Genomic DNA, 23891 nt, shown 5'->3' with positions numbered 1-23891 from the left:
TCAATTGATAAAATAGGCATTTATTCTGAAGGCATAATGCAAAGAAATTCCCCGAAAGCAGCTTGGGAGTGGAAGAAAACCGCTGCCCCTCCAGCAAAGGGGAACAGGACCTCAGCACTTTTCTACATCCCAGCTGGGGGCAGAGCTCACGGGTGGGCTCTGGGCCGTGGGCCTGGGGTCGGTCCGACCTGCCCGCCTGTCAGTGTGGGCCCAGGTCACTGTGTCCTATGCTCCAAGGAGTCAGAGTGTCAGGAGAGCTGGCAGAGGAAGTCGTGCAGAGGCAGGGCCAGGAGCCCTGACAGCGAGATCCCCAAGGTGTCCGAGATACAGGTGGTTGCCATGGCAAACTCCCGGTGCTCACTGCTGGTCTGGGGAGGGTGGGGAGCAGGGGTGAGGCTTCAGTCCTAGCTACCTCTGCCTGGCACTTTCCCAGAGAGGCCACCCACCCACAGCCCTCGACCGACTGGTGCTGACCTCCAGGGCAATGTTGTGAAAGGTGTTCACATAGGCTGCGCCCCCCAGGAGTCCCTCATACAGAATGATCAGGAAGATGAGGTAGATGCTCGGCAGGAAGCTCAGCCACACGTCCGCCAGCAGGAAGGCCAGGTTGAGGCACTGTGGGTGCAGGTGGAGGGGAGGGCTGAGCCTGGGACCAGAGGTGGGCAGGAAGGGAGGTGACATCCCGTCCAGTGGGCCCCGGTTCTGAGAGATGCTGATGAGGATGAGGGCTGACAGGCCTGGATCAAATCCCAACACCCAGCTGGCCTACCAGATCCTGGGATCTGGGGTAGGCCTTCTCCCTACTGCATCCCAGCATCCTAGACCTTGGGGGTCTCCTCCCCTCCTCCCTTTGCCCGTGTCACTCCTTCTGCCTGTGATGCTATCCCACCTTCCCCCACTTGGGCGCCCCTCGTCACCACCGTTGACAGCTCAGCTTGGATCAGGGTCACTCTCACTCCTATGATCTCATTCCTCCTCCCAGAGTCTTCCTGAATGGAGAGGTTCCCCTCTATTTTATCAAACTGAGGCTATGGTGAGACCAGAGGTTCTCAACTAGGCGTGACTTTGCTGCCTAGGGGACATTTGGCAACATCTGGAGATGTTCCTGGTTGTTACAACCGGGAAGGGAGGGTGTTACGGGCATGCAGTGGGCAGAGGCCAGGGACGCTGCTCAACATCCCACAGCTCACAGGACAGCGTCACAGCAAAGAAGGATCCAGCCCGGAATGCAATAACACCAAGGTTGAGAAACCGTGGCTTAGATGTCCCCACGCCATCTAAGAAGGCTCGCTGACCCCACCCAAGGGTGTACGTCCCTTTCTCTGTGCCCCAGTCCTTCAGGGGATCCCACTGTCCCGGTCCTCAGTGCACAGGGTTGCCTCCCCAGTGTGTAGGCCACCCCAGTGGTTCACATGCTTAATGTACACACAGATCACTTGCGGATCTTGTTACCTACACAGGCCTTGCCCTCAGAGGTTCTAATTCAGGAAGAGTGAGGTGGGCTCAGAGATCTGCATTTAAAAGAACACACCCTGGTAATACTAATATGACCCTAGAAACACTGCAGATGCTTTCATCTGGAGCATTAGGCCAGACACTTTCTGTAATGGAATTAAATGATTATAAGCTGCTAATTCTATGAAGCAACCTTGGTTAAAATTATAGCTAAAATCATAAGCTACACATTTCAGTGGCATCTAATGTAGAACCCTGAGTTAAGAATTGTTGATACAGGGACTTCCCTGGCGGTCTAGTGGTTAAGACTCCGTGCTTCCACTGCAGGGGGCATGGGTTCGATCCCTGGTCGGGGGACTAAGAACCCAAATGCCGTGTGGTGCGGTCAGAAAAAAAAAGAATTGTTGATACAATCTGGGACTTGGCGGGTACAAAGCCCTGGGGTGGCAGTCCTGCTCAGGCAAATAAGGAAGGAAGTTAGAGGATATCTGCCTGCTGTTGACATAACATTAAAGTGTCATCTACCATAATTCTCTATATTGTTATCACAGAATTGAATTATTGAAAAGGGCAAAAAACTTTCCTGTAAGAGTTGAAGCTTTATTTTAAAGGTGATTTTTTATATGCCCGTCTGGTCCCAAGATTATGGCCCAGAGGGATATTAGAGTCACCGAGAATAATTTGGAGGTTGCCAATGACTTGTTTTAAAGTGTTTTCAAGTCTGACCACCGAGAACTCTGACATTTAGAAACAAGTAAGAAGACGTGAATGTTTAAAATCATGTTCTCTTTCAAAAAAAAAAAAAAAAAAGAGTTGAAGTTTTTTTAATAGTTACCTTCAGTGGCCGTAGACATGTGACAATGAAACATGAATGCTGGTTAAGTAAAACTCCTTTTGTTAGACTGTTGTAGGTATTTTCGTTCATTTAAAGCTTAATCACTTACATGACCTTCGCCATGAATTTGCTCACCAGCCTTGAGATAAATAACCTGTTGACTCCAATGTCACTGATTCTATTGTAATTAACCATCCAGAATAAAAGAACTGAACATTTTCTTATCGTTGGAAACATTATTTGAAAGCCTGCCTCTCTGCATGAGGCTTGGGCAAATAATCATTAAATAAGTGCTTCTAGCTGATTAAGACACAATACAGATTCTTGTTCTTTCATTCTTCGCATTTCTATTTCTTACAACCATGCCTGATTTATACATGAGGAAACTGAGGCTCAGATGAGTTCCAGGACCTGCCCTAAATCACACAGCTACTGAGTACAGAAGCTGGGATCTGCATCCAGGTTTGCCTGGCTCCTGAGGCCACTCATTTTACACAGATCCCTGCTGGCCTCTGTTCCCCGTGCTTAGAACATGACAGTATGCAATCAATAACCCCTGCTGAGAGAGGGAAGCATCGGGGCCTAGGGAATCTGGGAGCCACGGCAGGTGGAGAGTGAGGGCCAGGGGCTCAGTACCTGTAGCAAGGCCAGGGCCCACGTGTGGCGGATGTGACAGCAGCGGAGAGAAGAGCGGGAGGCAAAGACGCCGGCCTGGTACAGCATCTGGTACCTTCAAGGGGGCAGGGAGTAAGAGGAAGCCCCTCTGGTGCCTACTCAGCAGGGCAGCCCCTCCCAACCCCAGTCCTTACCATCAAAGGCCCGCCCCCCAGCCCACTGCCGTGCTGCCACCCACCCTCAGTCTTCTCACCAGCGGTATTGCTGAGCGTGACTCAGGAACGTGTTCCGGAAGAAGAGGAGTTCAAACTGCAGCAAGGACCAGACGGGGGAGATGGACGGGGATGTGTGGGTCCCCACCCTCATCACTATTTCCACACCCCTCCCGGCAGCCCTCACTCACAAGTCCCTGGTTGATGAAATACTCAGCAAAGTAAACCAGCACCAAGGGGACGATGTAGCGCAGCAGGCCCTGGAAGGGTCAGGAGACATAAGCGGGAGGCTGGGAGATGAACACTGGCCGCAGGGGACACGCCAGAGCCACCGTCCGTACCTTAAACACGGTCCACCTTTCCTGAAGGGACAGGTGTGAGCTGGAGCCTGCAGGGGTCAGGGAGAGAAGGGCAGGTGAGGTCGGCACACTGACTCAGAAAAGGGGTGCTGGTGTGCAAGAATCAGCCAGCCAACACAGGAGTGTGAAAGCACATACGCCACTGGACTGTACAATTAAAAATGGTTAAATTGGTAAACTTCATGGTATTGATACTTTACCATGATTAAAAAAAAAAGTAACTAGATGAGACTTCTTCATGGTTCTTGTACAGCCTGATGGCGGTACACCCCTACCCAGCCACAGTGGGCCCTTCTTTCTGGTTTTGAACACCCAAGCTCATTTCCACCACAGGGCCTTAGCACTTGCTCTTCCCTCTACCTGAAACCTGTTCACCTGGATGTGCACAGGGCTGACTCCTTGTCATTCATATTTCAGCCCAATGAGATGTCCTCAAAAAGGCCTTCACTGACCACCTTCTCTAAATAGAACCACTTTCCTCCCCCCATCTGTCATTTCTTGCTTTTTTTTTTTTTGGCCGCACTGCACGGCATGTGGGATCTTAGTTCCCCAACCAGGGATCAAACCCGTGCCCCCTGCAGTGGAAGCTCAGAGTCCTAACCACTGGACCACCAGGCAAGTCCCCCCATCTGTCATTTCTAAGCACATCACTCTGTTATGTTCTTCTAGTACTTATCAACGTGTGAAAACAACGTGCTTCAGATTCTGTTATTTGTTTATGAATGGTATAACACATAGTCAGTACTCAGTGAGTATTTCCTGAGTAGATGAATGTGATCGGCTCTCACCATAACCAGCACGCCTATCCACTCCCTCTTCTGACTGCCCACAGTAGAGAGGAAAAGGCTGAAACTCAGAGAAAGTGACCGCTCTGACGGTCACTGTGTCTCCTACCTGGCTTCCACTCTGGGGCCTCGCTGTTTATCAGGGGCTGCCGGGCTGCCGTGTCTGCCTCCCCTTCCCCTCCAGGGTCCTGGGGCCCAGGAGACGTGAGCAACAAGAAATAGCTGGAAGTGGGAAGAATGAAAAGAAGATTGAAGAGCCTCTGTCAGGCTGGAAAGGCCACTTCTTCCCAGGGCAGCCCCCCTCATTCCTCCTCTCCGCCAAGGCCCTCCATCCTTGGCCAGAGAACTCCAACTGCGCAAAAATGCTTCTTTCTCTGGAACTGAAATGTATCTCCTTGTTGTTTCTAATCCATGGGCCCTCGTTTTGATTCCTGGCTCACGCCAAGCGTGTCAGCCCTGTTTTCTTGTTGTTGTTTTTCTAATAATCGCTCTAGCTACCATTTATCACGTGTTCATTTTGTGCTAGGCCAGAAGTTTCCAAAGTTTGGTCACTTACGTTTTGCCTTCATGACATTTGCCATATCCACATTCTCTCTGTGTATAATATTTTTTATTTAATATTTCCCTTTCAATTGATTCACTTTTTCTACACGGCCTTATCCTAAGCGATAATCTGTGAAATCACAGGTTTGGTCGACCAATTGAAACTTTTCCTAATTCACATGAAAATACACACAAAATGAACAGAGTCTATCCTTGCCCCCTCATTGTGGGAACCACACTGTAATGAATGCTTCACGCATGTCACCGCACGGGGAAGCAAGGAAAGCCACCATCATTTGAAATATGGGAAAACTGAGGGTCAGAGACGTAAAGTAACTCGTCCCATACAACACAGTTATCAAGTGGCAGCCCAGAACTCAGACTCGGGCCTATTGGAGTCCAGAACCCACATCCCCCCACATGGCTGTAGGGATCTGAAGATTGGGATCGTGCAAGTTCTCTCTCCTCGAATCCCTCTTCCTCCCAGCCCAGGCCGCTTACCTGGCCAGCAGCAGTGCGGGTATACCCAGCATGGACAGCAGGGTGTGCTGGGGAGAGAGGCCAGCCTGGGTGAGGCCCAGGTAGGACAGTGCCCCCAGCAGCCCTGCTCCGCCAGTACCTGAGGACCACCAGGAGATCACAGCCCTGAGAAGGAGAACACAGTAGCCCTAAGAAGGACCAAAGCCAGCAGTGGGAACCCCTCCCCTCACTCCCTGCTCTGCCTGCTTACCTGGGGTAGAAGGCGGTGAGTGAGAGGAAGGTGACCTCCCCCAGACCTGAAGAGATGCTAGCCAAGACCACACCTGGAGAAGGACAAGCACGGCCATACCTACCTAGCCTTTCCCCAATAGCCTCAATTCCCTAAGGGGTGTGGCCACAGCCTCCTCTGCATCTGCACAGAGGGGCTAAACACAGATCCCTTGGATAGGCTGGGCTCCAGATCTGAAGTAGAACCAACCCCTTCCTCTGCATGTCCTCTCATAGGGAATGGTACCTCCATCCGCCCAATTATCAAATCAGGAGTAAGAATTCATTCTTTTTTTTGGCCGCACCGCAAGGCTTGCGGGATCTTAGTTCCTCGACCAGAGGTTGACCCCAGGCCACGGCAGTGAAAGCAGCGAGTTCTAACCACTGGACCGCCAGGGAATTCCCAAGAACTCATCTTTGATGCCTCCTCCACCTCCATCACAGACGCTTGGGACTGCTCATCTTGATCTCCATCTGATCTGTCCATTTCCTCCCATCTTCCCCACCGCCTACCCCTCCAAATCGACCTCACCTCCCGTTCCCTATTGTGACAGTCTTAGCATGCTTCTCGGGGGTTACAAAAATAATCCCTCTCCTCTGGGAAGCTGAGGAGATTACCCCACCAATGCTCTGTTGTAGTTCCTTTGAACCCCCCACCTGACACAAAACCTCACACTCACCACACAGGCTGATTCCCACCGAACGAGAAAAGGCAACCAGGATGAAGCTTCCAGCAGCACAAACCCCACTGGTGAGCACCCGGGGGCTGAAGGGAGATATGGGCCGGGGGGGACGGTCAGCTGCCATTCTCAGCTCCCCAGCCCTCTCGCCACCTCCTCTGCCCTCCCAGCCTCCCCACTGTCAGATCCCACCTGCCTTTCCTCCCACCACCTCCACCCAGACCTGTAGGGCAGCAGATGAAGGCCAAGAGGAGCCAGCAATTTGATGACGAGGGTGGGAAGGATGTCTGCCAGGAGCACCGCCTGGGACAGGAGAACAGAGTGAGACCCCAGACTTTCCCAGGGACAACCCTCCCAACCAAGTGGCCAAGGAAAGATAGAAACCAGCCCATTAGACTGCTACAAACACAGGCTCTGAAGTCACACAGATCTGAGTTCCAGTCCCAGGTCTGCCTCTCCTTAGCTGTGGGTCAAGGTATTCACATTCTCTGAGCTTCAGTCTCCTTATTCGGAAAACGGGGATGATTACAGAGCCTAACTCAGTACTGTTGTATGGATTCAATAAGCTAATATACGCTGCACACAGAAAGGGCTCAGTAAATGGCCGTCTTAATTAGTGGAGTCATGATAGTACCAGCTGGGTGCTGAGGGGGTGTGGGTGGGGTCTACAGACCCAGAGTAAGGGTAAAGGGAGGACCAGATGGGTACTCACAGCTGTGGAGACAGAATTGCAGTCAAATCGAGATGAGCTATTATGGGAGGTGGGTGTTGGGTCTGGGTCCACCTGATGGGAGACAAGAAAGTCTTTCACCCAGGGAGGCAGGAGGGCAGACAAACAGGGCCGGGCTCCATTCCCAGCTCTGCTCTAACTTGAAGGATGGCCTTGGGTTAGCACTGGCTTCTTAAGACCTCAGTTCCTCTATGTGCACAAGGGGGAAGGGGAGGTTTCCATAGAAGTCTCAAACTAATGGTCCACACACCAAAGATGGCCTTGTAAGTGACTTTATTTGGGTAACACACTCGGGAACTTTCATTTAAAAAATTTGGGTTTCCAGAAAAATCTATTCTTGGACCAAATTCCCTGTTGGACCTGCAAGGTGGTAGCTGTTCCCCTTGGGCCTGCATCCTCCAGCTCATCATAGACAAGAGGTTCTCAATCAGAGATGATTATACCCTTCAGGGAACATTTGGCAATGTCTGGAGACATTCTTGGTTGTCACAGCTGGAGGCTGAGGGATATGCTATTGTCATCCAGTGGGCAGAGGCCAGAGATGCTGCTAAACATCCTACAATGCACAGGAAAGTCACACAACAAAGAATTATCCAGCCCAAAACATCAACAGTGCTGGAGTTAAAAAACCATGCCTCAGGGCTTCCCTGGTGGCGCAGTGGTTAAGAGTCCGCCTGCCAGTGCAGGGGACACAGGTTCGAGCCCTGGTCCGGGAGGATCCCACATGCCGCGGAGCAGCTGAGCCTGTGCGCCACAACTACTGAGTCTGTGCCCTGGAGCCTTCAAGCCACAGCTGCTGAAGCCCGCGCACCTAGAGCCTGTGCTCCGCAACAACAGAAGCCGCTGCAATGAGAAGCCCGTGCACAGCAACGAGGACCCAACGCAGCCATTAATTAATTAAAAAAAACAAAAAAACATGCCTTAGACTATAGTCCCACCCGGCCAACGTTTGAGTTTGCAATTGCTTTACAAGAACAAATTGATTCTTAAAGACGCTTCCTGTTCTCAGGTCTGGGAACTTTAGCCATCTCGCCCCACCCCTTAGCCACCTCATTCCATGAACTTTTCAAGTGGGTTTCTGCCCAAGGGTGAGTCCCTCATCTTCCCATAGGGACTAAACATGGTGGTGGTGGTAGAGAGGGTCACTTACATGGCTCTGGTTCCCAGGTGCTCTCTGGTGACTGAGGATGTCGTGGGCAGCACTGAGCATCACCACGTAAGAGAAGTTGTTGCAGAGGCCCAGGAGCCTGGAGTGAGCAGGACAGATCCCCCCACCCCCCAGTTTTATTGAGATATAATTGACATAGAAGAATAGACATATAATTATATACAATCTATCCACAGTCCTAGCACCAAACCTCCCCCTTTCCTGTGCCTTCTTTTTTCTCTGTCGCCAGACCCCATCCCCATTTAGTGAGAAGGTTAGAAATACAGGCTTTGGGACAACAAACTTAGGTTCATATCTAATCTCTGAGACCTCTCCCAGGAAGAGAAGGAAGTTATCCTTGATGACTCTCTCCTCTAAGCTCCCACCATGATTCAGTTCCCGGGGCATTTCTCATCCACTGATCCACTGTCTCTGACTGTGGTATGGCAGAAAGATACTGGGGGCTTGAAATCCAAAGGACTATGTTCAGGTCCCAAGTCCGCCACTTCCTACTTGAGTGGCCTCGGTCTACTCATGTGTACAATGAGGATTCAGACTTCTCTCCTGACTATCTCACAGAGTGCTGTAGAGATCAAAACAAGATAATACCCTACATGATCTATGAAGGATCTGGTTCACTTATTCTCATCTCCCAGAGCTGCCATCAGTGATGGGAAGGGAACAGGACCCAGCCCCAGGGTATCATGTGTCCTTTTCACAAGCCTCTGAAGTGGTACTGCTGCTCTTCCCATATTACTGCTGAGAAACTGAGGCTCAGAGAGAGAGCCTCACTTCCAACCCAATCTGTTACCCAAGTCCTTGATGTTTAGGTTAGCGCTAGAAGTATTTCCCAAAGCTCAGTATTTGAATTATTTTAGGAGGTAGATGGATGACTTTTAAAAGGTAGTGATGCATTTATTTAAATGTGCATTAGGAAAATACTGGCTTTCCGTCCAGAGTAGTGATTTACAGTTTTCTTTTAAACAGTACATGTATTTACAAATTTAAAGGCTGAGTTGGCTCTCCAAAATATACAAGCAGCTCATACAGCTCAATATCAAAAAAACAAACAACCCAGTCAAAAAATGGGCAGAAGACCTAAATAGACATTTCTCCAAAGAAGACATACAGATGGCCCAAACACATGAAACAATGCTCAACATCACTAATTATTAGAGAAATGCAAATCAAAACTACAGTGAGGTATAACCTCACACCGGTCAGAATGGCCATCATCAAAAAATCTACAAACAGTAAATGCTGGAGAGGGTGTGGAGAAAAGGGAACCCTCATACCCTGTTGGTGGGAGTGTAAATTGATACAGCCACTATGTAAAACAGTATGGAGGTTCCTTAAAAAACTAAAAATGGAACTACCATATGACCCAGCAATCCCTCTACTGGGCATATACCCAGAAAAGACCATAATTCAAAAAAACACATGCACCCCAATGTTCATAGCAGCACTATTTACAATAGCCAGGACATGGAAGCTACCTAAATGTCCATCAATGGAGGAATGGATAAAGAAAATGTGGTACATAATTACAATGGAATATTACTCAGCCATAAAAAGGAACGAAATTGGGTCATCTGTAGAGATGTGGATAGACCTGGAAAGTGTCATACAGGGTGAAGTTAAGTCAGAAAGAGAAAAGCAAGTATCATATAATAACGCATGTATATGGGATCTAGAAAAATGGTATAGGTGATCTTATTTGCAAAGCAGAAATGGAGACATAGACGTAGAGAACAGATGTATGGATACCAAGGGGGAAAGGGGTGGGGAGGCAGGAACTGGGAGACTGGGATTGACACATATACATTATTGATACTATGTACAAATAGACAACAGATGGGAACATACTGTATAGCACAGGGAACTCTACCTAATGCACTGTGGTAACCTAAATAGGAGGGAAGTCCGAAAGAGAGGGGATATCTGTATGTGTATGTCTGATTCATTTTGTTGTGCAGTGGAGGCTAACACCACATAGTAAAGCAACCATACTCCAATAAAAATTAATAAAATAAAATAAAATCCTCAAACATGGCAAGGCGCCTGCTATCAGCCCATTTTACAGCGGAGGAAACGAAAATTCAGAGAAACTAAAATCAAGAAGATAACCGATGACATTGAGATTTGTCTAGAAATTAAATGATTTGTTACCGATATTCATCTCAGAAACGGTCACACAGAAAATTTCAGAGACACGAATTCTGAATTTGAATAGATATTATTTTCATGAAAAAATAAAATAAAGGCTGAGTTGGTTGGAGTAAAAACATGAAGAAAAGATCCCTGCAGGTCATATGAGAAGCTGGCCCAAAGGGGAAGGTGATAAGGGAATGAGCGAAATTTGGGAAATTTACACACGGCCTCAGGGCAAACCAAGCGGTTCAGTAAATATTTTGTGGATTCAGCTCCTTTTTGGAAGCTCAACTCTCTTTTCTCACCCCTCTTGTTGCTTCCCTCTTCCCACCCTATTCAGGCCACTCACCAGAAGCCCACCGCGTTCTTCCAATGGGTCCCCTGACGGTCCTGCGGCGGGGGCCTAAGTGCCGGATTGGCCTCCTCTCCTGGAAGGGGGAAAAGAAGAGGGCCTGACCCCCCCCCCCCCTCAGGTGCACGATGGGCCAACGGGCGTTCTCCCGGGACCGAGGAAGTCAATCCCGTGAGGGTGGGCAGAAATACTCACCCTCCGAATCCGAAAGGCGCCGCCCCGCACAGCCTCCCATGGCATCAAGTTCAGGTCCCCCGAGGGGTCCAGAGTCAGCGAGAGTTCAGAGTTGGCTCCGATGAGGCGGATGAGGGTCTACGACAGGTGAGAGGGATCAACGTCCCATTGCCGGTCCCAGCTCCGGCTTCTCCGCTGCCCTGGCGCCTCTACGAGCCACGGCCCTAACCCCAGCCTCCATCTTGCGCCCTCGTACGCCCCACCACGCCCCACCCGTCGGACTCTGCCCCCGCCCCCTCTAAAGCAGGGGGCCCTGCAGCCTGTACCTTTAAGAGCACCTAAACATTCCGCACTCAGCAATGACGGATCACGTGACAGCACCTGTCGGTCCCTCATCACGTGCTTGAAGGTCCTCACCACTTCCGGGTCTTTTCTCGATCTTCTCTTTAGACCTACCCAGTTTCGGGGCAGGGGACTGAGAGAGGCTGGAAGAACCCTGGAACCACCGGTTCAAAACTGGGATAGGTAGGATCAGCAAGAAGAACCATGACGTTAGTTGGGGACGCCCAAGGCCGTGATCTACCGTACCAGCACTAATCATGGCTGCAAATGGCTTCAGCTCCTCTGCAACTGCCAGAAATAAATATGGCCACCTGCCTAGCCGGTACTGTTTCTGGCTGACAACAAAGGCAGCCAGCTTCAGGTCATTCTTATTTCTATCTGTTGTTGCCTTTAGATTGCTTTAGAAACTGCACATAAAGATAACACCCACCTAAAAAGATTTCATGAATTGTCTGTTGGCAGTATCCAAGGTGGTTAACAGAGCCCCTTTCTCAAATTATCTTAGAACCAAAGTAGTAGTTCAACCCTGGTTTTACAGATGAGAAAACAAAAAAGGAAATTTACTGATGAACATACAACGTTAGACCTAAAGGTGACCTTAGAGACTCGGCAATAAGAAATAGAGCACCAGGGCTTCCCTGGTGGCACAGTGGTTGGGAGTCCGCCTGCCGATGCAGGGGACGCGGGTTTGTGTTGTCCGGGAGGATCCCGCATGCCGCGGAGCGGCTGGGACCGTGGGCCATGGCGGCTGGGACCGTGGGCCATGGCCGCTGGGCCTACGCGTCCGGAGCCTGTGCTCCGCAACGGGAGAGGCCGCAGCAGTGAGAGGCCTGCGTAACGCAAAAAACAAACAAACAAACAAAAAAAGAAATAGAGCACCAGAGGCAGGGGTGCTGGCTGCTGCAGGATTCCTGCCTGCATTAAGTGTGCTTAGACCAGATGATTCTAAGGCCCAAGATTCTGATTCTGTGATCTCATCTAGTTCCTCTAATTGGAAATTTGGAAAGTGAGGCTCAGGGAGGGGACCCAAGGAAAAGGTGTCGATTAAGGTCACTTCACAAAGTCCCAGATAAGGAGCGATTATTTTCTTACCTTCCTCTAGGTGGTAAAGCAACATCCTGAATTTTCTTCATCACGTCTTTCCCCTGCTAATCTCTCTTGTGGGCTTCCAACAGTCAGTGCCCACCTCTCCCAGCTCTTTCTCACCACCAGGCCCTCAGACTGCTGTTTGAAATGTACCCCCTTTGGTCTGCTTCCCAGATCACTCAACCAATGAAAAACGGGATCCTACTACCCATGCCGGGCTCTAGAAATTCAGCAACGTGTCATACATGGCCTCCACCTTCAAGGAACTCAAAGGAGGCTGGGAGGTAGACGTGAATAACCACAGTACAAAGTTTAGCCAAGTTTCGTTTCGCAAGAATGAGTACAGGTGAGGGAATGGGCATTGGAGCCACCAATCCAGCCCCTTCTTCCTCTTGGGGAAGCATTAATGACCCTGAAATGAGAAGCCAGAGCTCTTACCAGCCCCCTCCTCATTCCTACTCCTTGTCCCCAGGCAAAACAGGAACCACAAACCCCAGCTTCCTCTCACAGAGAGGCTGTGGCTTTGGGGGGAGACGGAAACGGCTGAGGTGTAAATACAAGACCTGAGTCACTTGAGCTGCAGTTGACACATGCCCCTCCCCCCTCCCCAATTCTGAGGTCTCCTGCTCCCGCTCTTTCCTTTCGGTCCTCCTCCCTTGCCCTTTAGCTCCGAATGTACACCACCTGAGTCCCCTGTGTGATATACACCCACTTCCCAGCCTGGGCTGGAAGCAGCTGTGGGCATTGCAGAAGGTGGGCAGGGCTCGGGGTGGGGATGCGTCAGGGAGAGACAGGGGAAGAGGAAGTGTCTTGGGTCCTGGGGAAGACTGGCTTGGTGGGTGGGGACAATCATTGTCAGCTTTCTGGACACACAGACAGAGACAGACAGGATGGATTTCCTCCGGCTACATCTCCCTGGGCTGCATCAGGCCTTGAGGGGGGCACTGGTGAGAGGGGCAAAGAGAGGCCAGAGATTTTCACCCTGCTCCCCGGGGCCTCACCTTCCCTTCTCCCTTTGAGCTTCTCCTCAGACTCAAGATTCCTTCCCCACAATCAGGCAGCCTGCTAGCCCGATCTTCTCTGGATTTCAATCCCCTCATCTCCACAAACACATCCACACACCTCTAATCTAGGCCGTTTCCTGCTCCTTCTGCAGATTCTGTCCCCCTCCTCCTCCTAGATCCTAGAACCCCTCTTCCTTCTCCCGAGTCCCTCTGGCCCAGGGCCCCGAGGGAGAGGGCTGGGCTTCCTCTTAATACCTTTGTCCCCATCCCTCTTTTCTTCTAGGAGTCTTTCAGCACCTTTGTCTCCTACCTTATGGGAGATGATGTCCCCACTGCAGAGAGGAGGGAGGCGTGTGCAGCTGAGGAACTGGGGGAGGTGGCTGCAAGAAGCCTTGGGGGGAAGGTAGAGGAGGAAGGCCAGGAGGCCGTGGAGGGCCTTGGAGGCAGCCAAAGCAAGGGGGATGGAGGGCTGAGAGGGCCTGGAGAGGCTGGAAGGTGCCAGGAGGAAAGCTCAGCTACAGAACAGACCTGGGGTGGCAGACAAGGCAGCTCCCATGGGTCTCAAGCAGATAGGCAGGACACTGGGGCCTGGGAGGCAGCCACGGCCACGAGATGCCAGCATTCAAGTATCCCCCTGGAGCCCAGAAGGAAATCTGAGGCAGGGTCTGAGGCTGGTCGAGACAGGAGTAGCCAAGCCCAGGAGAGTCAGCAGCCCGATGAGCAGGAAGTAAAGAGAGAGGAGACACTGAGAACCTGGGAACGGGAGGAGGAGGAGGAAGAGGTCAGGGCAACAGAGCCAGGGGTGGCTGGAGGGGCGGAGTCAGAAGGGACCTGGCACAAGGAGCTTGAGCGGACGGCGAGTGTTGATGGGCAAAAGGTAGCAGAGGACAGAAAGGAATCAGAGCAGGGGGTTGATGAGACAGCTGCAGAGGAGATCCGGGGGCCTGGGGCCAAAGGGGCTGGGAGGGAAGAAGAGGTGGTAGTAGTAAGGGGTGGCCGAAGCACAAGGGCACAGGGGACACAGGAGCCAGGGGCAGAATCTGAGGACAGGGAAACCTCAGGCAGGGAGCAGGCTGACCTCCCAGGGGTTGGGGAGACTGAACATGGGGCAGTCCCAGGAGAAAGGATCCCAGAGGGTACTGGGAGAGTCTGGGCCCTAGAGGAGACCTCCAAGGGAGGCCAGGAGGAGGAGGAGGTAGATGAGAATAGAGAGGTTGAAGTGAGCCTCTTCCCCAAACAGACCCAGGCCCTGGGAACCGAGAGAGTGGAAGAAGCGGCCGAGGACCAGGCAGCAGGGAGGGAAGCTGAGGAAGGTCAGGAGTCAGAGGCGGAGGGAGGGGAGGGCTTTGAGGGCCAGGCAGATCAGGCTGAGGGAGAGGCTGTGGAGAGGCAAGACTCAGAGATCAGGGCTGCTCAAACCAGTCTCCAGGAGGTGGTGCAGGCAGAGGAGGCCGAGCAACAGCAGAAGAGTTGCTGGGCTGCAGAGGCTGAGCTGCTCCAGGACAAAGCAGCAAATGAGGCTGAAGGTGACGTTGACTTGGAGGCAACGCCAGAGGCCAGGCCCAAGAAGGAGTTCAGCAGGGAGAGGGGTGAGGAAGAGGCTCAGGCCAGGGGAGAAGCACTGGAGGTGGGGTGGGGTGGCCTTGAGCACAGGGTCACTGAAGGCCAAGAACCTGAGCTGGTGGGAGGCCCCCAGACCCCCACAGAGCAACTTGAAGAAGGGCAGGCATGTAAGGAAGAGCTCTGCAGCATTCCAGCCCTGAGCAGGGAGGAGACAGAGAGGAGCCTGGAGGAATATCCCAGGAACGTGGGGTATGTAGAACCTAACAGCTCTGTGGCGGAAGCCTGGGAAGACAGAAGAAGGGATGTGGAGAGAGGGAACACCCAGGAGGAAAAAGCAGATGCTGAAGAGGGGAAGGAGGAGGCTACAGGAGGCCAGGCACCAGTGGCGGAGGCTGAAGGAGGCCGAGAGTCTGCACGACCAGAGGTCCCAGAGGCAGGTGGGGAATGGATGAAAGCACAGGAAGCCTGGCATGGAGCAGAGGAGGGGGAGACCCCTGGAGCAGAGAACCAGGAGCTGGGTGGAAGGCAGGGAGCAGAAGCAGGGACCGTCCAGTCATTGGGAGAGTCAGACGCCACAGAGACCAAGGAGGAGGAGGTGGAGGCCACCGTGCCCTGGGGGGCAGACAGAACATCCGGGAGCGGCTGGAGGCTGGAGGCGGAGGCTCTGAGTCTCCAGGACAGCAACGACGTGGAGACAAATCCTTTGGCTAACGAGATCGTAGAGGATAAGGCAGCTCTGGATGGAAGGGCTCCTGGGACTGGGGACAGGCCCGGCAGAGAGGCTGAGGAAGCATTCGGGAGAGACTGGGATTCAGAAGGGAGGGAGGAAGCCAGCGGAGGTGAGGACCTGGTAGTGGCTGCAGAGGGGGAGAAAACAGGTGGGCAGGAGTTTGGCCTGGAGGGCTCAGCAGGGGAGGAGGCGCCTGGCAGAGGTGGCCAAGCAGAGGCTTCTGAGGCCCCTCGGGAGGGTGAGCCCGGGGGACAGCAGGCTGAGGTGGAGGAATCCGCAGTAGCAGAAGGAAGCTGGGGGATGGATGGCGTTACCTCGGGCTCCCAGGTGGTGAGGGTAGAGGGCCTCCCAGGAGGGCACACACTGTGGGAAGAAGAGGCTGGAGGATGGCAAGGGACAGAGCAGGGGCAAAGCAGTGAGGGGCAGCACGGGGACAAGCACCCCGAGGGAGAGGCACAAAGGCCCCTTGCGGTGGAGGATATCGAGGTGACTGGAGACCAAAAGGCAGAGGCTGAGGAGATTGACCGAGAAGGCCTGGAGGGCGTCCAGGGCCAAGAGGACCAGTCAACCAACCAGGACCCTGCAGAGGCTGAGCCTGGACCATGCGGGGATGCTCACAGCAGCTGGAGTGAGGTGAGGGCTCCAGGTAGGGTCCTGGGCTGGACAGAGCAGAATCTCGAAGCTGAAGCCGGCCCCGTGGTACCCCCCGTGCCCTCTTCCCCGTAGGCCCTGCTCCCCGGGGCTCGCCTGGACGTCTCTGTCCCGAGGAGCCGAGCCCTCCTCTCCCGCAGCTCCTCACAGCGCCGCTCCCGGCCCTCTTTCCGACGGAACCCCGCCCCTGAGCAACCGCAGGAGCCTCCCAGCCCCCCACCGGAGGAAGAGCTGGTGGCCCCCGAACAGAGACTTCTCGAGCCAGAGCACGCCCCGGAGCCAAGCTCCTGCAGCCCTGAAGGGACTCCATTGCCTGCCAGAAGGCCCCTGGGACAGAGGTAAGCACAGGGGGAGGTGACCGGCCTGGGATGGGGAGGAGGCTGACGGCATCTGGACACCAGCTCCCACGGCCTGTCTTCCGTCTGCAGGTTTGGCCTGGCACACCCTGGCATGATGCAGGAGCTGCGAGCCAGGCTGGGCCAGCCAAAGCCCCAGTGACTGGGACGTGAGGCTCAGAAGGCTGGGTTGAACCCTGCTCAGCCTGACTCCCTCTGCCGCTTTGGACGCATCCTTTCCACCCTCTGGGCCTTAGTTTCTTGGTGTGTCATTCACGGAGCAGACAGAACCAGATGTCTGCGAGAACCATGAACTTAAGGAGTCTGACTCTCCAATGTGGCTGGTGGACCACTGCCCCGCTGGGGTCATCTCTCTCTGATGGCCTGCCTTGCCTACCTCCCCAACCTGTCTCAGCTGCTTGGAGGACGGAGCGAGGACAGAGACAGTTCTCTCCACAGCCTTCCCCCTCTACTGTGCCCACTCCTTGACCCCCCCCCGGATTCTCAACCCCCCATCAGGCCCTGGAGAGCTGTGTAGGACTAACGCAAACCTCTGAGGTTGAAGCCGGCCTGGAGGAAGAGGTCAGGAGGGCCGGTGGCGCTCCATTTGCAACCAAAGAGAAGCAGACCAGCTGCCTTGAGCTTCCAAAGTGGGAGCTCGGTCTCAGAACTCTGCTGGTTACTACGGCAGCCACCAGCTGAACAAGCCAGAGTGGGGGAAGGTGGGCCAGGAACCCCAAAAATGTAAGATCAGAGAGGAGTCCAGGGTAACCAGAAGCCGCAGACTCTGTTCCAGGGCCCCTTTGCGTGTCGGGACCCCTTCTCTGAAAAGAAGCCGAGGCAGAGAGAGGGCGAGAGTGCTTTATTAGGCACCCAGCGTGGCAGCCTAGTCTGAGGATGACCAGCAGGTCCGCGAAACAATAAATAAACCATTTTTCTAAACAATAAATAAATATCTAAGAAATAAATATCTGGCAAGGACTGGAGGGGCCTTAAGTTATTGGATAGGGTCTGGGGCAGGAGAACAGTGGAGTCGTGCCTTGTCTAAGGCAGATGAGCCGGAGCCTGTTGCTGGCCCAGACTCCAGTCCTCAAGTCCTGATGGGTGGAGGGAAGGGGCTAAGAAGTCACCCTCCATCAGGGCTGGGAGCTGGGTGTGGGGAACTCCAAGGCCTGGGCTGGGTTCCCGGCCTGGGAGAGCAGCAGCAGGTCCCTCACCGCCCGAGACAAGACAATTTCCAAGGAGTGTAGCGACTGGTAGGTGTAGAGGAGCCGGGGCCAGGACACCTGGGCTGACATCTGCAAGGGGCCGCCCGGAGCCCCTGGGAGCAGCCCCTCCCCCTCCTCATTCTCCTCCTCCTCAGGGAGGTTGAATCCTGCAGCCAGCACCTGTGGGGAGAGACCCATGGGTCAGAGAATGGCCCGCCTGAGACCCTGAATGAATCCTTGTTCCTTTATGTGCCCAGTGGTGCAGAATGACATCAGAGACCACAAGGGCATGGTTTCCCTGGACAACCCCTACTTCGCATCCTCCATTATGTCATCGTTTCATGTGAACTGCCTGATTTTGTTTTTGGTTCAAATAAATGGAAGTCACAGAGCAAGATGGTGCTCATGGAGCTGGCTCTCACTCATCCAGGACTGCCCGGGGGACTGGGGACTCTGGAAGGTCCTCTCTTTCTCTCGCTCTCTTTTTTTTTTTTTTTTTTTTGCTGTGCCATGGGGTTTTCGGGATGTTCCCCTACCAGGGATAGAACCTGGTCCCTGGCAGTGAAAGCCTGGAGTCCTAACCACTAGGCCACCAGGGAACTGGAAGTTCCTCTCTTAAGCGTCGTCTTAAGATCAGAAATGGGCAGAAAGGTGATATGGTTAGTTTTTATGCTGTTTTCATTTTCTATTCTTTTATTAAGGGTAAAATTCCTGTTTCCCTTTGAAATGTTCAGGAGAATCTGGTGATGTCAGAGGATGAGGGAGAAGGGAACGTGCTTTGTTTGCTGTAGGGCCTGCTGATGCCAGATGCTGTCCTGGCTTCTCTCATTTAAGACCAAGACCCCAAGAGAAGGCAGAGGTTCAGGGGGCAGAGGTAGGACCTGGTACACCTACACACACACACACACACACACACACACACACACACACACACACACACACACACTCAGAGGATCTGAGCATCTCCTTCCAGACTTATCCTACCTCTGGGCAGGGGCTGTTTTCAAAGGGAACCAATGAGCCTCAGTTTTGAGTGTTCATCTCTGGGGGTCGAGGAGGGTGGGTGGGCACTCTACCTGGAAGCGGAGATGCTGCTGCAGATCTCGGAGATCCAGCCTCATGGCCCACAGCTGCAACCTCTCTGAACTGGTCCAGAACCCCTGGCTCCCCAGCCCTCCCAACAGGGTATGGAAGGGGTGAAGTGTCATGGAGAGGAAGCGGAGTCTTTCTGGGTCCTGTGGAAGGGGAGGGAAGGCATCAGGAAAGGCCTGCAGGCCAAGGATGACCCACTTCAAACCCAACCTCATCTGTATTTGGGTCCATTCCCAGCATGAACTCCAATCCCCATTCTGTCCCCATATCTATTCTCATCCTTAACCACATCTCCATCCCTACTCCCTTCCTATGTTCATCACCATTCCCATCTCCACTGTGTCTGATCTCTATCCTATCTCCTTTTCCAACCTCATTTTCAGTCACACCCGAGCTCATCTCCAACCCCCAACCCCATCTCCATCCTTCTGTCACTCTCTACCCACAACCCCATTCCATTCCCTTCTCTACCGCCCCGCCCCATCTCCATCTCCTCACTTGTTTTCATTCTGTCTTCAACTTCTTTCCCATCCTTGTTCCCATGCTTATCCCAATTCCATCCCTCTTTCTTGTGTCCAGCCTCAATGTCACCATCTCTCCATCCCATCTCCAACTCTACCCAACCCCATTCCATTCCCATCCTCACCAGCGATCCCCATTCTTTCTCTATCCCCCACTTCATTTTCACTCTCATCCCCAACCTTCTTCCCATCCCTAACCTCTTACCATTCTCACTCGTAATACCAGCTCCACGCCTCCTCCATACTAACCTCTAACCTCAACCCCATTCTGTTCCCATCCCCACATCTTTCCTTGCTCAGCTTCATTCTTACCTTCTTCCTAATGCCATTTCTTTATTCCAGCCTCATCTTTATATTCAGTGACCTACCCAGCCTCATCCAGATTCTCTCCCTCAATTTATCCCCAAATCCATCTTCAATTCAATCCCCAACTTTATCTCCATGCCCCCAGCCCAGCCTTATTGCTAGTTTGCCTGTCCCACCCCGCCAGTCCGCCACTCACAGAGAGGCCACGCCAGGCCTGGAAGGTCAGGGAAACGTTGGGGAGCTGCTCTCCCAGGGGCAGAAGGTCCAGGTTCACTCCTGGCAGGTGAGATTCAGCCTATGGGGCAAGGTCTTTTAGTGGGGGCCCGAGGGGATTGGAGATCTTCCCATCCCCAGAGCCAGCTGCATTAGGGAGACTCACAAAGTCACGGGCCTGGACCCGAACCTCGGAGAGCAGCTTCCTGGAGAGATGCAGGCTGACCTTGAACTCCCTCTGCAACTCCTGCAGGCTCCGGAGGGGCCTCCCTGGGGGCCTCGGGAATCCCCAGACACCAGCTCGAGCCAGGAGCAAGGAGAGTAGCAAAAGGCTGACCCCTGGAGCAATGAGGAGGGGGCAGGCAAGATGAGGGGAAGAGCTGGAAAAGAACTCAGGAAAGGGAAGGGACTACAGGCACGCTCTGTGTGTCATCTCACTGACCCCTCAAAACCACTACCAAGCTGTTGAGACACCATATGGCATCTCTGTAGAGTGAAAGGAAAGTGCCCCTTCCCCCAGGCAGACACAGTCTTGCACAGAGTGCCCGCCTTTGCAAGCGGATCTCGGGCTGCATCTTGAACCCCACTATCTCCCTCGGCCAAGTGTCTTTATCAGTGAACAAACTGCACGAGGGTATGTGGCAGCCTGGGTGCTATTATTCTCCCTATTTTGCAGATGGGGAAAGTGAGGCTCAGTAAGATTGACTTGCCCAAGGGCACATAGCCAGAGGGTGAGGGGACCAGGACTGGATTCCAGATCTGCCCAAATGCAGAGCCTGCATGCTTCCCCCAGGGAACTCTGAGGAGACCGCCACCTCCCCTGGCGTGGGCACGGTCTGTTCTGCCAAGGATTCCCCGGGCTCAGTCAGGCGGCTCTGATGACCTGAACCAGGGCCCCAGGGCTGGGCTGATGATGCTGAGGCTCTATCCCGGGGAGTCAGAAGGACAGATTGGTCCAGCCTCCCCCAAGGCAGGTAGATCACTCTGCAGGCTGGGAGTAACACGGGGTGCCAGGAGAGGGAGGAGGGTCTGGAATGGAAGGCTGAACCTGTTTCTCATTTGGGTTCTTCCCTTGAACAAGTCACGTCTTATCTCTGTGCCTCAGGCTCCCATCTGTAAAATGGGGGAGTCAGACTGGCTGATTTCTGAAAGTGCTTCCTGCCCTGCATTTCCTGGAAAGAAGGAAGAGGGGCAGTGGGGCTGGAGCTCTGGGAAGAGGGCCGTTTCTTCTTCAGGGAGAGGAAATCTAGCAATCACTAGGGAGTTACACAATTCTTCTCGAAACCCAAACCAAAACTGGCCACTAAGTTGAAGTCTATTCCTGCCCCCCCTTCTCTCCATGCCTCTTTCCTATCCATCCTTGATCTCTAAGCCCTGGGCTCTGCTCCTCGAAATGTACTCTCAGTAAAGACTAAGGGGAGATTCTGGGCGCTTCCACTACGCCCATGGACTTAACACAGGTGGTGGGTCATGCCTGCAATCTGTAGCATTCAGGCTCCCTGGCTTGGGGTCCGCTGTGGCACCCTGGAGACTTAAGGCAGACTGGGGTTCTTCCTAGCTCTATGGGTGGGCACCCCGAGGCCCTGGTGGATATTGCCCACCCAGAACTGAGCTGTGCCGTCTCTTACTGACCCCCTGCTTTCTGCCTGAGCTCTGGAGCCCCCAGACCCTTCCCTTGGTTTCTCCTTCCCCTCTGCAGCCAATCCTGGGGCTCTCGCCCAGCCTTTGAAGGTTCTGTCCCCGTCTTTCAGCCCTTGGTCCCTACCCTGACCCTACCATCGGCTCCTCTGTCTAGAGCTCTCTTTCCAGCCTCTGAGCTCTTCAGCCACCATCTGTAGCTTGGACCTCCTCCCAAGCTTCAAACTGCAGACCCTTGACCCAGTTAGGCTGCTGACTCCTTGGCCCCAGCCCCCTGCTCCGACTGTTCTTCCTCTAGCCAGACCCAGTTCTCAGCCAAGCTGATTGGCCCCTGCTCATTCACCCCAAATAAACGCTTCATCTATGCGCCTGGTCCTGGTCAGAGCGCCTGCCCGACTCTCCCCATTCATGCCAGTCAACTCTTCCCATCCTCAGCCCAGCCCTCACCAAACTTCCACCCTTCTGCAGAACGCTGTCCCCCCGTTCATGCCAGCCAACCTTCCCTGCCCCATCCTCTGCCCAGCCCTGGCTTGATCACTACCCCTCTGCCCCATCCCCTCTCCCCAGTTTATGCCTGTCTCACTCCCATCCTCCAGTCAGCTGTATCCTGTATCCTTAGTCTTGCCCACATAGTAGCACCTCAGCCCTTGGCGCCCATCCACAGCAGGCAAGTTCACCCATCCTCTGCCCAGTCTCAGCCAGGCCCCCCACCCCTCTGCCCCAGCCCTGGCCTCAAACTCACGCCAGCCAAGGTCGCCTGCCGTCTGGCCCATGGTGGGGCCAGCCTCTTTGGACAGCCATCTCCCGGGCAGGGGGAGTCTTATACTGGGGGCTGCGCCCGGTTTCACTTTCCGTCCTGCTTGTACTTTCGGCTTTGTGTTCACTCAGTCTTCCCTCTCACCACCCCTTGCTAAAATGGGGAAATGTAATTTCCCTTCCCAGAGGGGGTGGGAGGTGCAGTGAGGGTGGTGGGAAGCTGGGGTTTCGGTCAATCGCAGCTCCTGACTCCCTGCTGCTCTACCAGGTCCAGCCCTGCCCTCACTTCCCCACTCTTGGGTGAGCCACCCTGCTCTGCTTGCTGCTAGATCCCAGAGACTCTAACCCCCTCCTGTTTCTCTTCTTTGTCATCATCATCCTAATGCCATCACCAGCTCACTGTCCTTCAAAAGACGGATGGCCAGGTAAGGGGATTGCCCATTAGAGGGGACTTGGGGTTTTGAGTCATCCTTACTCTCTTCTGGTTTACCAGATGGCTGAGGGAGGGAGTGCCAGGGAAGTCAAGGCTCAGTGGGTAGCTGGGATGGGGTTTTGTGTGAGGCCGTGGGGTCTCAGTCTGGGCAGAGTCAGAGTTCAGTCTATAGTCAGGGTCAGGACTGGATGAGAACACGTTCATTCAGGGCCAAGCTCAGACTTCAGCCAGAGGCAGATCCAGGATTAGCGTTCAGTCTATAACTATGATCAGGACTTGGTCTAGGGCTGGACTCAGAGCTTTGTCTGGGACCAACATCCTGCCTCTGCCTGTGTTTGGGGTCAGAGCTATCAATGACCTGGGGGCTCTGCAAGGGGCCAGTTAGGATTGGGCTTAGAGCTCAAGCCAAATAGGGCCCAGACCTCAGTCTGCGGCCAAGGTTCCGACTGAGCCTGTGACTCAGGTCAGGACTCAGGCTTGGGCTGGGATGAGAGCTCAGTTGATGACCAGGGTCAGGGCTCAGTCTGTGGCCAGGTTGGGGTTCTGTGAGGTCAGGATCAGGGCTCAGCCAGGTCCCAGAATAGTTCTGGTGTTTCTGCTCTGTAGACGGCTGTCAGGGGCCGTCAGGGCCGGTTACAGATCTTCCTTCCAGCACAGCCCCGCCCTCAGCCCCACCCTAGATTTCCCATCTTCAGGGAGAAGATGGGGGTTTCTTGGTCTTCCCCCAAGCCCACTGCTGCCACTTTCCTTTTAGGACCCATGGGGTTTCCCTGCTGGGTCCCTGCTGTGAGACAGAAACCAAGGGGGCTTCCCCTTCCTATACCCTACCTCCTCAGCCGTGCCTGGGCAGGGCCGCCTGGGACCAACTGCCAGGGAAGTACCAGCACCAGCGGGGGAGCAATCCCAGAGGGCTGCAGGAGGAGAGGGAAAAGGAAGAGCGGCTGGCACCTGCCTAGCCCAGACCAGTTTCCGTTACAGTGCCCCCCAGTGGTGGCATCCCATTCCCCCACATGCCATGCAGCTGGTGCTCCTCAATGGGGGGGGTCCCATCCATCCTCAGACTGATGGTGAGGACAGGCAGAGGCCCTGGCTGGTCTTCCTCACATCCCCAAGTCCTGCCATTGTCCAGGAGGCATGGCCACCCACTCACCCCTCCGACCACAGCCGCTCCTGACTCTTTGCCATCATCCAGAACTGCTTTACCTTTCAAACTTTGAACCCCATCTCC

General features: G+C 53.7%; 3 protein-coding genes across 5 annotated transcripts; 1 reads left to right on the top strand and 2 right to left on the bottom strand.

Moving 5' to 3' along the window:
- On the bottom strand, positions 1 to 13032 carry CLN3 (CLN3 lysosomal/endosomal transmembrane protein, battenin). Of its 3 annotated transcripts, XM_027126475.1 has the most exons (17): positions 12220 to 13032; positions 11112 to 11301; positions 10807 to 10923; positions 10609 to 10687; positions 8112 to 8208; positions 6944 to 7015; positions 6455 to 6534; positions 6232 to 6317; positions 5535 to 5607; positions 5306 to 5449; positions 4371 to 4483; positions 3459 to 3505; positions 3309 to 3377; positions 3159 to 3214; positions 2927 to 3020; positions 475 to 615; positions 1 to 368 (listed from the first exon to the last, which is right to left on the bottom strand). In XM_027126475.1, exons 3-17 carry the CDS (start codon positions 10844 to 10846, stop codon positions 249 to 251), a joined length of 1311 nt encoding a protein of 436 aa, XP_026982276.1. In that variant the 5' UTR covers positions 10847 to 10923; positions 11112 to 11301; positions 12220 to 13032; the 3' UTR covers positions 1 to 248. The 3 variants fall into 3 exon arrangements, with proteins under 3 accessions (XP_026982276.1, XP_026982277.1, XP_026982278.1); XM_027126476.1 differs by having other exon boundaries at positions 10807 to 11301; XM_027126477.1 differs by lacking the exons at positions 6944 to 7015; positions 8112 to 8208; positions 10609 to 10687 and adding an exon at positions 9157 to 9158.
- On the top strand, positions 13019 to 18112 carry APOBR (apolipoprotein B receptor). The gene is made up of 4 exons (XM_027126474.1): positions 13019 to 13160; positions 13501 to 16143; positions 16237 to 16499; positions 16590 to 18112. The coding sequence occupies exons 1-4, from the start codon at positions 13104 to 13106 to the stop codon at positions 16657 to 16659; spliced, it is 3033 nt and encodes a 1010-aa protein (XP_026982275.1). The 5' UTR covers positions 13019 to 13103; the 3' UTR covers positions 16660 to 18112.
- IL27 (interleukin 27) lies at positions 17621 to 22552 on the bottom strand. The gene is made up of 5 exons (XM_027126478.1): positions 22217 to 22552; positions 20003 to 20175; positions 19820 to 19918; positions 18781 to 18939; positions 17621 to 17884 (listed from the first exon to the last, which is right to left on the bottom strand). Exons 1-5 carry the CDS (start codon positions 22245 to 22247, stop codon positions 17633 to 17635), a joined length of 714 nt encoding a protein of 237 aa, XP_026982279.1. The 5' UTR covers positions 22248 to 22552; the 3' UTR covers positions 17621 to 17632.
- Positions 22553 to 23891: the final 1339 nt, after the last annotated feature.

Source organism: Aethalodelphis obliquidens, unplaced genomic scaffold (genome assembly GCF_003676395.1).
Source record: "Aethalodelphis obliquidens isolate GAN/ISIS:26980383/991018 unplaced genomic scaffold, ASM367639v1 scaffold30, whole genome shotgun sequence".
Taxonomy (NCBI): domain Eukaryota; kingdom Metazoa; phylum Chordata; class Mammalia; order Artiodactyla; family Delphinidae; genus Aethalodelphis; species Aethalodelphis obliquidens.
Note: the sequence above shows the minus strand (reverse complement) of the source record. Positions and strands in the feature narration are given on the sequence as shown.